Below are 12,323 nucleotides of genomic sequence, written 5' to 3' on the forward strand. Positions count from 1 at the left end.
TCTCTAGTTTTCTCACCTCTACCTAAAGCCTAAATTAAACACGGTCTGTGTTCTTATATTTTTTAATATGGTCATTTTACATTTCCAGGAAGGCTATTCTTTTTGGGTATCTCCCTTTGCAAGGTAAACTCTTCTGAAACCTCTGGGCTTCACCATGCAGGGTGGGGTTCTTCTGGCGTTTCCCTCTTCATGACACACTGTGACCATGTGCTTCTTTCTCGACCTCTGGCACAGCAACTTATCCCGATTAGCTGACTTCTATCTGAGCGTGTGCGTGCTGATTATGCTCTGCAACAACCCCGTGTCTCATTATTGCAGTGTTGCACAGATAGTCTACACACGTCTCTTGCCACGGATAGCTGAGCCAGAAATCTCCAGTGGCCAGGGACGGCTAGTTTTATTAAAAGTGCATCAGAAGAGAGACGCCCTAATGCTTCCATCAATGCTCTGTAAAACAAATTTCGAACCTGTGGTGTAAGGCAAAATGATGGGCCCACATGCAGCACGTGATGGGGGCCCCTGACTGTCCAATATCTCACTGTATTCATTGGCCTTGAGTTAAACGAGAGGAGGGGGCCATGAAGGCTTGGTGGCCTTCCTGGGCCGTAGGAGTCTGGTTTTTACTCCTGTCTAGAGCAAGTAGAGCAAAATCTGGATCCAAGCTTATATGCAGAGGTATCAGATAGTCATAGGTCAGTAGGTTAGTGAGCAGAGGGTGAAAGGTGACCTGCATGATGGCAGGAGCTACACTGACGTAGGGTTGGTGATCATGTGATGGTACGTGTTTGAGTACAGCTTAAATTATCGTGGCAGGTTGCAAGATCAAATCTGATGGAGACTACTAACCGCAGATTCCTTAACGTAGAATTATCCCCAGGCGTGAGACTGGATCCGGAAAACTTTTTGCCACAGCATCCCTGTGCGCCGGGGGGACGGCATCAAGCGACTCCGCCCATGCGTCGTCCGGATACGTGATGTCAGCGAGGTCACATAAGTCCCACCCCGGCACGCCTATGTCAATTGTTTTCCTTTTCCGCGTGCAACGCGGATCCGGTCTCTGTTTGGGCCCCTTTTTTCCCCTCATTTTGATATCTTTGGTGGAACAGTGTGCGAATGCCTTCGGGCTTCAAAACTTGCAGGTCGTGTTGGCGTCTTATGTCGGCGACCGACACTCACCTCATTTCCATGTGGTGTTTGAGGGAAAATCACGGCACCATAGATTGTGAGGGGTGCCAACAGTTGAAGCCGGAGTTGCTGCGGGAGCGCCGGATGAAACTACTCTCGGCGCGTCTTTCAAGGTCAGCCTCTTCCCCTCGTTCAGCCTTGGCGGACGGTTTCAGAAACTGTCGACGTCTTCATCCCTCTCCGATGTCACGGGAGCGACGCTCTCTGGTGGGTGAGTGCTGCAGCTTGTCTGAGGGGTCTGGTGTTCGGCATGCCAGGGGCGTGGGCTCACTGCGGGTGATGCGTGTCGGCCTCCTATCCACCGTTTTCCGGTGAAGGGGCGTCGAGAGTCCAGATGGAGACATATGCGGTGGCTTTGCAGGCCTCGCTGGAGTCTCCACCTCCTTCCCCTCCTGGGGCGTCGGCAGCTCCCTTGCATTGTGCTGGGCCCTGGCACTGACTGGTTCCGATCCAGGCTTGGAGGATGTGGTGCTGTTGGGGTACTTCCCTTCGGGGGTCCCTCCTTTGGACCACGGCACCGCTCCCTCACTGCTGGGATTCCCTGTGGTGTTGCGGTAGGTCGCCTGGGCTCGGGTCGCATCCCCGAGCCCTGCTTGGCCCTCTGTTGGATAAACTTCTTATATGTAGTGGAAGTGTGTTCCAGAGTTTAGACGCCAGGAATGAAAAACGCTTTCCTCCATAACGTGCTCTTTTTATCTTTGGAATTTGTGCAAGACCAAGGGAAGAGGATTTTAAAGTCCGAGTAGGGACATAATGTGAGAAGAGAGCTTGCACATCTTTAGCACCCTCTCCAAACAGAGCCTTATGAACTAGGCAGAGTGACTTAAATTCTATTCTTCTGCATACAGGGAGCCAGTGAAAGTTTCTTATGGCTGTTGAAGTTGGGTGGCGTCTGGGCAACCCAAGCAGCACTCTGGCTGCAGCATTTTGAATAGCCTGAAGTTTATTTAGTTGAGCAACACCCATTCCAAGGTAGAGGGCGTTGCAGTAATCAATTCTGGACAGTATGGTTGAGACAACCACCGTTTTCCTTAAGGCAAAGGGAATATATGGGAGAATCTTTCTCAGTCCTTTTAGAGTGAAAAAGCAAGCTGAGGTGACCTGGTTGATCTGTGGAGCCCAGGTCCGGTTTTTATCAACCATTACTCCCAAGTTCCTGGCTTTTGAAACTGGTATCTGAGGTAGTCCAGCAGTACTAGGCCACCATAATTGGTTCCAGATTTGTTCTTTTGAGCCGAATTCCATGACTTCTGTTTTGGTTGTATTTACCTTTAAAAAGTTCACATTCATCCAGTTCATCAGGGATGAAATGCAATTACAGAAGTCCATGGCTTGTGAGTCTGCAGCCTTAGCTAGCGATACTATGAGCTGCGTATCGTCAGCATAGGATACCAACTTAAAGCCATGGCTCTTTACCATCCTGGCCAGAGGGGCAACATATATATTAAATAATGTTGGCGATAAGGCCGATCCCTGCGGGACTCCTCCCGGTAGGGTGAATTCCTCTGATCTGAGGCCATTCCAGTAGATCGTTTGTTTCCTGTCTGCCAGAAAGGATGATAGGAGAGAAAATGCTGTAACATTGACACCAACATCCTGCAGCCTTTGATTGAGCACAGTATGGTTTACCGTATCAAAGGCCGCTGTTAGATCAAGCAGGACCAGTACAGCACTCCCCCCTTCATCTGTTACCCTACGTATTTCTTCTGTTGCCAGGATTAGAGCAGTTTCCGTAGAATGTTTAGGATGGAAACCATGTTGGGTGTTGTCTAGCAGGTTGTTTATCTCCAAGAATGACATCAGTTCAATGTTTAATGCCTTTTCCAGTACTTTCGCTGCAAAAGGCAGACGTGAGATAGGTCTGTAGTTCATCTCAACCTGTGGGTCCGATTTAGGCTTTTTCAGAAGTGGGCGTATACACGCTTTCTTCCATGTCTTGGGGAACACTCCCATCAGACAGGATTTTATTAATTAATGGAGATAAGGCAGAGCTGATGCCTTCTGATGCCATATGCAATATATATGGCGGACAGGGATCCAAGGGGGAGCCCGATTTGATGCTTAGTAGCAGTTCCTCTACCCTTTTTTCTGTTAGTGGGGAGAAGGATAGCAAGCCTTCATGTTCCACCCTGGCTTCAGGTTGAGCTACATTTAGTTCTCCTATATTGTGTTTTGATTCTTCTAAGCTATCATACACTGATTGCAGTTTGTTTTGGAAGAAAGTGGCAATTTTATCTATAAATGTTTGTTCCGGTGTGAACATTGCATCCCGTGGGCATCTCATCAGGGCATTAACTGTTTGAAATAGTTCTTTCGAAGAATTTGCAGCTTCTTGGATTTTAATCGTGTAGTATGTAGCCTTTGCCTGAATAATTGCAGCTTTATATTTTTCCAAGGCTGCGCAATATTCTTTCTTATGGTCAGTTTTATATTGGGATCTCCGTTCTTTTTGTCTGCATTTGATCTTTATCGATTTTAACTTGGGTGAGTACCATGGGGATGAAGCCTTTTTGACTATAGATTTCTTGGACACTTCAGGTGCCACTTTATTTGCTGCTGTGGTTAGCCAGTTCTAGAAATCATCAATGGTTTGATTTAAATCATTGGATATTTCAGGTCTTTTTGTGAGTGCTGATGCAAACTGTGCTTCACTCACTGACTTCCATATTCTGTATTTACTATCTGGAACGCGAGAGATACGTCTTCTAGTAGATATTGTTTGTATTATGTCAAAGTAAATCGCCGAATGATCGGTGCATGGTAACATGCAGATTTTTCTAATTGATATGCCAGAGTTGTTGGTGCATATCCCATCCAATGTGTGCCCTGCTGTATGTGTAGGTTTGCTGATGATCTGAGTGAAATCAAGGCTAGCTAACTTGTCTAACAAGCATATGGTGTCGTGGTTGCTTTTATCTTCCAGATGGAAGTTGAAATCCCCCAGGATTGTAAAGTGCTCGGTATCTAAGCAGGATTCCATAAAATTATGTATAGCGTTTAAAAAAACAGTTTTAGGTCCAGGAGGTCTATAAATTAGTAGACCTGGAAATATCTCTACTTTATTCCATTTAATGGAGAAAGATAACCTCCGCATCGGCTATGGCCTCCGGTCCAATTTTGACTGAAAAGGCAGCACGATATATTATGGCGATTCCTCCACCTTTGGCTCCTATTCGATCGTGATTGGTAACCAGATAACCCATTGGGACTGTTATCTGCCAATCAGGATCACTGTTCTCATTGGCCCATGTTTCAGTAAGAAAGACAAAATCCGGTCTTTCCACTTGAATCATGCATTTGAGCTGGAATATGTGCTTTACTATGGATCTGGTATTAAGTAAGATACACTTTAAAGGTGTTTTGCTAACCTGTGCATCATCATCAGGAATGGAGTTTGATGGAAATGCAATCCATTCACATAGGTTGCATTTAGTAATCAGAGCGCCTTGTGAGTTACCTATTAGATTGTGCGGGACACATACTAGAGGGTCAAGACAGAGTAGTTGCTCTCTTGTGTATATGTGCCTAGTAGTTTGCACAGGGGTTCTGGCCTGTGCAAACTACGATAAAGCGATAAAGATAAATCCGCTTCCCATGGTAATTCGGTATGAGATTTAGAACATTCAGTAATTGGCAATTGCAATATCTCATAAATAGAAGCAGCCTTAGGCCTGTGGTCTTGAGAAACACCTATATAATGGTGTGGGAGGAAAGAGTGGCAAATGAAAAATCATGAGTTGTTAGATTGCAAAGCAGTTGATATTAAGAGGTACTCATTAAAAAAGGAGTTGGGCAAGTTATACTGTAACTGGGGGGAAGGGAATAACAGAATTATGAAGGATCAACTGATTCATAAATATGATTCCTTTCTCCTTCCAGTGTTTGTAATAAAATAATTTACATCTATATTTAATACATTTATTATACCACACCGTAGAGGACAAAAGAAAATTGATATGGATCAAGACCAACTGACAAAATATCATATAATAATTGTTGGAATATTTTAGAATAGGATTATCTGATATGAAAGTATAATTAGACATATAAATTATATTTTGAAAAGAAAAATATTTTAATAGGGAATGTTAAAAAAAAATCCAACGAGGGATAGGGTTATCAGCAAAATCATAAGTTAAGGCAAAAAACTGACTAATTAAAAATGCAGAGTGATATAATTTCAAGGCAGCAAAACGCACACCACCCTCTGTTTTGGGGCGTTTGAGTTTCACAAGAGCAATGCGGGGCTGTTTGTTATTCGATAAAAACTTACTGCAAATAGAGTTAATTTGTGAAAAATATGAAGCAGAAATCCTAAAGGTAACATGGATAATGTATAAAGGACATGGGGAACACTCATCATTTTAATAGTATCCAGTCTACCCCACCATAATAAATGAAGAGGCAACCAAGAATGAAGTAGTGTTTTGTATTTTGGTAATTAAAGCATTAAACGTGTAACTGATAGCGGTAGATTAGGTAGAGGAAAACCATATTCTAAGATATATTTTATTTTTAAGAGACACCAGGTAAAGTTAGTGGTATTAAACCTATATTGATAGCAAATGGAGTTCAAAGGAAAAACCTCTGTTTTAGAGAAGTTCATCTTATATCCAGAAATACTGGAATACAACGGAACCTCAGACACAAAGGGAGGGAGAGAGGTAATGGGGTTGGACATATATACCAGAATGTCATCAGCGTATGCTGACAATTTGGTTCTGTAGAGTTGTGTAAAAGCGGAAATAAGTGTGTTAACACGAATGCGCTCAAGGAACGGTTCTAAACATAAAACAAATAGCAAGGGTGAAAGAGAGCATCCTTGACAGGTACCCCCTATATAAAGGAAAATATTTAGAAAAGTGTTTGTTCACAAAACTACTGGCACGAGGAAACAAATATAACCATTTAACATGAGAAATAAAATTTGGTCTAAACCCATACCATTGAGAGTATTCAACATGAATTGCCAGTTAATACGATCAAAAGCCTTCTCGGCATCTAAGGACAATGCTGCAAGGGGAGACTTCTACTTTTTCCCAATGGAGATGACATTAGCGTTATCCGCTGCCAATCTACCCTTAACAAAGCCAGCTTGATCAGTTTTAAACAATTAATGTTCTCAAGTAGAGAGGCAAGAATTTTAGCATAAATCTTACAATACTAATTGATTAGTGAAATAGGGCGATCGATTTTACAGAGGGTGTTGTTCTTTATCAGGTTTGGGGATAATGAAAATAAAAGCTTCCATAAAGGAACTAGATGCCTTGGAGTCATCAAGGAAAGAGTTAAAAAGAGCAAAGAGTTTGGGAGCAAAAATAGAAGAAAAAGTAGAAAAAAATTCAGCAGATAGGCCATCAAGACCAGGTGCTTTTTGATTTTTTTTTAATTGATTTTTTTTTTTTTTGATTTAATGGCATCTATTATCTCTTGAAGAGTGATCTCTGTTTCTAATACCTCAAACTCGCCAGACAACAATGAGAGTTTAATAAGATCCGTAAAAGAGGTGTGTAAATTCTGATTAGAGGGATTCGCGTCATCAGAGTATAACAATTGGTAATAATCCTGAAAAGCAGTGGAAATATCTTCATCTGAGGACACCAATTTGTTGGTGGATTAATTCAGGAGGGGGCCAATATTTTCACGTTCAGATTTAATTTTTAAAAAAGTGGCCAGCATCTTGCTAGCTTTATTCCCATGGTACTGCGTCTTAATTTTAAGAAGGACATTACAGGCATCAACTGTTGCAAATTTGTTTAGAGAAGATTTGGCCTTAATTAATTCAAGGAGAACGGAGGGGGATCTGGAAGTAAAATACTTTATTCTCCAGCGATTTGAGTTGCTATAAGAGCGTTGTATACTTGGCCTTTGTAGTTTTCTTCTTTCTTAATGAATAGGAGATGGTGAAGGCACGGAAGGAGGACTTAAAGGCATCCCAATTATTAGGAATAGAAGTATCCAAAGGCTTATTGATAGTAAAAAACTCATTAATAAAAGTGGTGGCTTCAGAAATGAAAACAATATCTTTCAACAAAAAATTAAGTTTCCAGCGACCAGATTTAGGAGAGCACAGGGAAAGGTAAAGTGCAGAAAGGACAGGAGCATGGTCAGAAATAAAAATAGATCCAATCTCGGAAGATTGAATAGTTGGGAGTAAGGGTTTACTAACCAAAATATAATCAATTCTAGAACGGGTCTGACAGACATTAGAAAAGAATGTAAATTCAAGGGAATCAGGGTTACAAGGGGGGAGTTTAAAGCTCAGAGAGCTACATTAAAATGGACAATAAACTAATATGTAATGTTCTGTTCTTTTGGATTTGCAAGTGCACCTATAGTGAAAAAGGTATTTGGTGCTTGCTCAATAGATATAAGAATGACACCAAATGGGATTATTGTAGAATAACCACGTTTTAAACCCATCCTGAAATATCTGTGGTTATCTTTCTGTCTCAGTGAATCTGCCATATAGTTGCACAAAATTGCAGTGTGCGTTTAGAAAGAAATGACCAACCTTCAATAACAAAAATGTCAGCTGGTAGAGTGAGATGGTTAAGTGCACTTTTGTGATAAAATTTCTCACTTTAGAAGGCTAGACCAGTGGCAAAATAGGTTCTGTGAAAGGGGCAGAGTGCCTACTATTTTACATGATTGACACGCAGTCAAGTGACCACAGTGGAGGAGAGAGAGGAGGTTCTGCTATGCGAAGTACTCTGGCAGCATCGTTCTGGACATAGTGAAGTCGAGCAAAAGATTTTTATGGGAGACCAATGAAATGCTGCCATTATTAAGCTTGCAAGACACATCGACTGCCAAAACAAGATGGCGGCAATAAAGATAATGCAGAATTCTGCCGATGGTCTTAAGTTGATTAAAGAATACATTTGAAACCGCACTGATCGTTTCACTGAGGATGCAAAAGTTTTCTCACTGAGGCCACTGGAACTAAGGCCGGATTCTCATGAAAAGAAGCACGGTCTCCCCTGTGCCACCCATTAGGGTTTAGAAAAAACTTGGATATCCAATGACTGACCATGGTATTCATTTTTCTCACCCATGCAGATGCCCAGGACTGTGTGTTGCCCGGGACTGTGTGTCACTGATGTACAGACAGAAACATGCCCTGAACTAATGAAGCACAATTGGAAAGGGTCTGCGGGTAAAAGAAATAAAGAGTACAGAAAGGAGCTGCGAGGTATCCCCCAAGAGAGGTCTGAAAATAGAGTAGGAAGAGGTTTAGCAGTAGTCTGGTGATGATCTGAGAATAATGAAGGTATCATCAATGATGTAATGGCCCTACAGATCGAACAGCCTCTGGGCACCACACTGTGTTCTTCCATCTTCATTTTACTAATTTATACAGAATTGAAATGCACTTTCTGAACTCCTGGGTCTGAACCAGGTCTAAAACAGGTTGTAAATGTGATGAGATGGTGTCCACATGTTTAATAGGGAATGGAAGCTGCGAAATAGGTGAAGAACATGCCTGTCAAGGCCAAGTCTTTTTTTCTGTAATTATTTTTCTGCAGTACACTAGAATTTATTTTATATACAACAAATTCACATTATTTCTGCAAAGAAGATGTGTGCTTATCATGCTGCCAAAAATTGAGCCGCTTTGTAACTTCAAGAAATCCTGTGCCAAGGATATAATTTATGGATCTCCAGATTTTCCAGATGGTATCCCTTACATCTTGGGGAACGGAGTCCATGTTTCTACCTGACTTTTCCAAACCAGCAGCTTGGTGACACTGTTCACTTGCGTGAAGAAATGGAAAAGCAGTCCACTAATAGTGATGTGTACGGACACAGTGCTGGTGAGTTGGGTGGAGAGGTGTGGTGCAGTGGTGTACTGCAGCGGACAGGGCAGCTGACTTCAGAGCACAGGGCTCACGGTTCAATCCCTAGCTCCGGCAGCAGATCAGCTCTGCACCATGTGACTCTGGGCAATAGCTCACTTAATTTCCACAATGGGCCCCAGCGCCTTGAGACCCTTAAGGGTGAGTAGTTAGCGCTTTACCAATATGGATTTTTCTTGACACTGGTAAGAAGACTAGGCCTTTGAACAGTTGAAATCATATCATATGAAAGGATGTGTCTGCACACGCACAATCTGACCCGCTATTGCATGAGTTTAATAATGCACTCCGTGGTGATGTCATTTCGAATTCGAAAGGCAGAGAAGGCTTATAATGTGAATTTGTGAAATATGGATAGGAAAGTAATGGTATTACTTAATCTTCTATTAATCTGGCATGTTTATTCTCCCCTTTCCAGGAATAGGTTCTCTCAGAAATCACCCCCATTCTTGACATATCTCAAGAACATCCTGCATAAATACCCCGATGGAGGGCAGATTTTAAAGGTAATAAGGTATTAGTGCTATCCGACTCATAAGTGTTTTATTCTCCGTGAAGTGACCGTTGGACCTGGAGCACATCATTGCCCAGACTTGTGAAATTTCCTGTGCATTATGGAGTTAACCACTGTGGATTACTACTCACTGTAAAATAATTTTAGACTGAAGGCACAAAATGTAAAGGATAACATTTGGTCTTGCAGCCCTTTGTCCCAGGACTCATTGGCTGGCCCTTGTCTCTTTTTCTCCAGCAATACCACAACAAATTGGTGAAGACCGCAAATGGTTCATGGCTGTCCTATGGTAAAGAGGGACCTAGGACTACTGATACATGAATCACTGCTTTCTATAACTTGTCATCTCTTGTGTACCAGCTCTCTTTCCTCCAGACTTGTGGAAATATTTCAAAGCCTTCAGAAATGTGGATAAGGGTGGCAGCTGTCAAGTAAACTCCAGAAGCCTAGCCCGAAATATTCCAAAACATAGCTTGATCACATTCCTATACAACCTGTATGTAACATCAATTAAATAGTGTTTGCAGAATGTGTGGTGGTCTTGTTTTCAAGTTTGAAACTGCTGTTTCTTAGAAGGAGCCTGTGTAGAGACTTGAAGATGTTTGTATGGTCATAGTACAATCTACGGGACCTCCAAATAGTCTAGGGCACTTTGTACTTCTGAAGAAGTGTTGGAAAAGAAGGCAAAATTAAATATATGCCTTCTCCTGTGAGCATCTTTTCTTAAACATTGTGGGTTGGTGAGGGAAAAACCAAAATTATTTATAAAACTAAGACTACATGTGCTTTATTTAAAGTTTGGTGGGATACTCAGTCAAAACATGACGGATATCCTATCTGTCGTATTACACCCTAGGCTACAATGGCACTTGTAATATGCCAGACAGGACATCCTTCACGTTTGTGACTGTGTAACCCTTGTCAAAACTCTAACTAAGGCCCATAGTGATTTATTACAGATTATGTCCTATGTTACGCTTCCGGGCTTATGCTGTATCATAGAACATAGAGTACAGTAGCCTAAGGAGTAACTCAAAGTGAAACATTGTTACTCCATCATTGTGAAATAAAATGTATCACATTTTGAAAAGTCAAAGTAGTGGTAAATTCCCTTTAGTTGTTATCAGGTTTGTTTTTTACTTCTTGTCTACAAGTTGTGTTTTTATCATTTATACCGTAATTCTTTCTCTTAGAGCCACTTTTCCTGAAATGCGGCACACTGGTGTTGCTGCCTTTACTTGGATCACACTACCTGTTTTCTTCTTAGAGCGACTAGCTGTGGTTACTATACCTAGTGCAACTGATAAAGGATGAAATGGGACCCACTTTTCTTAATTTGTGTTGTAAACTTTTTGTAACAATGATATTCAGTTCCCTTTGCTCTGCCACATATTAAAACATAATTGTTGGCTACCAATTGCAATAGTGGATCAACTTGTGTCTGCACCCTTCCTCATTCATGCAGTGCCTTAATCAGAACCTGGTCGTCACCCTTGCCCTAAAAACGACTGGGAAAATTAAATCAAACTTGTGAAACAATGGTATTCTTACCTGCTCTTTTAAATTCACTTTAGTTTTTCAAATGCCATCGTGGTTTGCAAGACCCTGTGCAACCATAAGGTGCATGTGACCTGCTGCACTTCTTGATTTAGAAAGATTATCGGCTTGCTGACACGGTTATATGTGGCATTGTGTGTCCGAATAGAAGGCAAAAAAGAAAGGATTAACTTGTGGGTGAACATAGTATAACAGTTGGAAGAGAATAGATGTTGCAACAATCTCACTTGTGGATCAGAATTGACACCAAAAGTAAAGTGTTTTCCCCTTTCATTCAATATCTATCAGCCAAAACAGATGAGCTAAGATTCAAATCTGGATGGGAACTTCCAAACCAGTAGAAACAAGTGGAAACCTCTATCAAAATGTGAATGATAGAGTTATGAAATGAGGAGTATCTTCCATCTGAATCCCTATTAGTTCCCATAAGTTTAAAATAAATTGAGTGGCTAATATGGGCCGGTACTCTAGTGATCTTTAACCAGGCCCTACTTTTCATCATAGAAACCTATTTAGGCGAACCTGTGGAAAGCATTCTACACGAAGCAACCCCTAATGGACACTTGGCCCTTTTCAGAAATGGATCAACCGGTAAAACTGACAGAACGCTTGCAGTGCTCCACAAACATACACTTTCAACACCCTTCATTAAAGTTTTCACTCTCATATTGTGAAACGGTGTCTATTCACTACACTTCATTGACAACCATTAAGATTACAGAGAAATAAAGACCTGGGGCCTATTTACGATGTCTGTTGAAAGCCTCCAACCAACAGTCTGATTCTCCTTGACCGTCTCGGAACCCTTTCGATCGACTCCTTTGGAAACATTTCCGGCAGACCGATTACAATGCCCGCGGTAGGAAGGGAAACCGTTCGATCATTCCAAATTGGTTGATTACGATGTTGGATTCTGACCGCCTTTCCGAGTCGGTCTGTCCGACACAAAAAGGCTGTCCGAAACTGACTTTGGGGGCCACTAGCAGGTCTCTCTTCATCCTGAGGTCTCCAGATGGGGTCAGTGGGGGTACTCAGGGGACCCCTCCCTGTAAAACCTTGCACAATGTAGCAGGCACTATGGAGTACCCGCGACCGGGTACAGTGTATTTAAAATGTTTAACTTTTACATCTCCTTGCAGGGAAAAACTATTACATTCGTTTATCATTACTGCATGGACTACCTCTCGCATCGTATAACTTTTAGTTAT

The 12,323-nt window shown here is 41.8% G+C and overlaps 1 protein-coding gene across 4 annotated transcripts in view; it reads left to right on the plus strand.

Moving 5' to 3' along the window:
• LOC144770403 (sacsin-like) overlaps nt 1-12,323 on the plus strand; it is a 210,032-nt gene that overhangs the window by 44,969 nt on the left and 152,740 nt on the right. For all 4 annotated transcript variants that reach the window (XM_078654908.1, XM_078654907.1, XM_078654909.1 and 1 more), the window contains exon 3: nt 9,463-9,550. In XM_078654908.1, coding sequence (XP_078511034.1) covers nt 9,463-9,550 — 88 coding nt within the window. The remainder of the gene's footprint in view (nt 1-9,462; nt 9,551-12,323) is intronic.

Source organism: Lissotriton helveticus, chromosome 7, assembly GCF_964261635.1.
Source record: "Lissotriton helveticus chromosome 7, aLisHel1.1, whole genome shotgun sequence".
Taxonomy (NCBI): domain Eukaryota; kingdom Metazoa; phylum Chordata; class Amphibia; order Caudata; family Salamandridae; genus Lissotriton; species Lissotriton helveticus.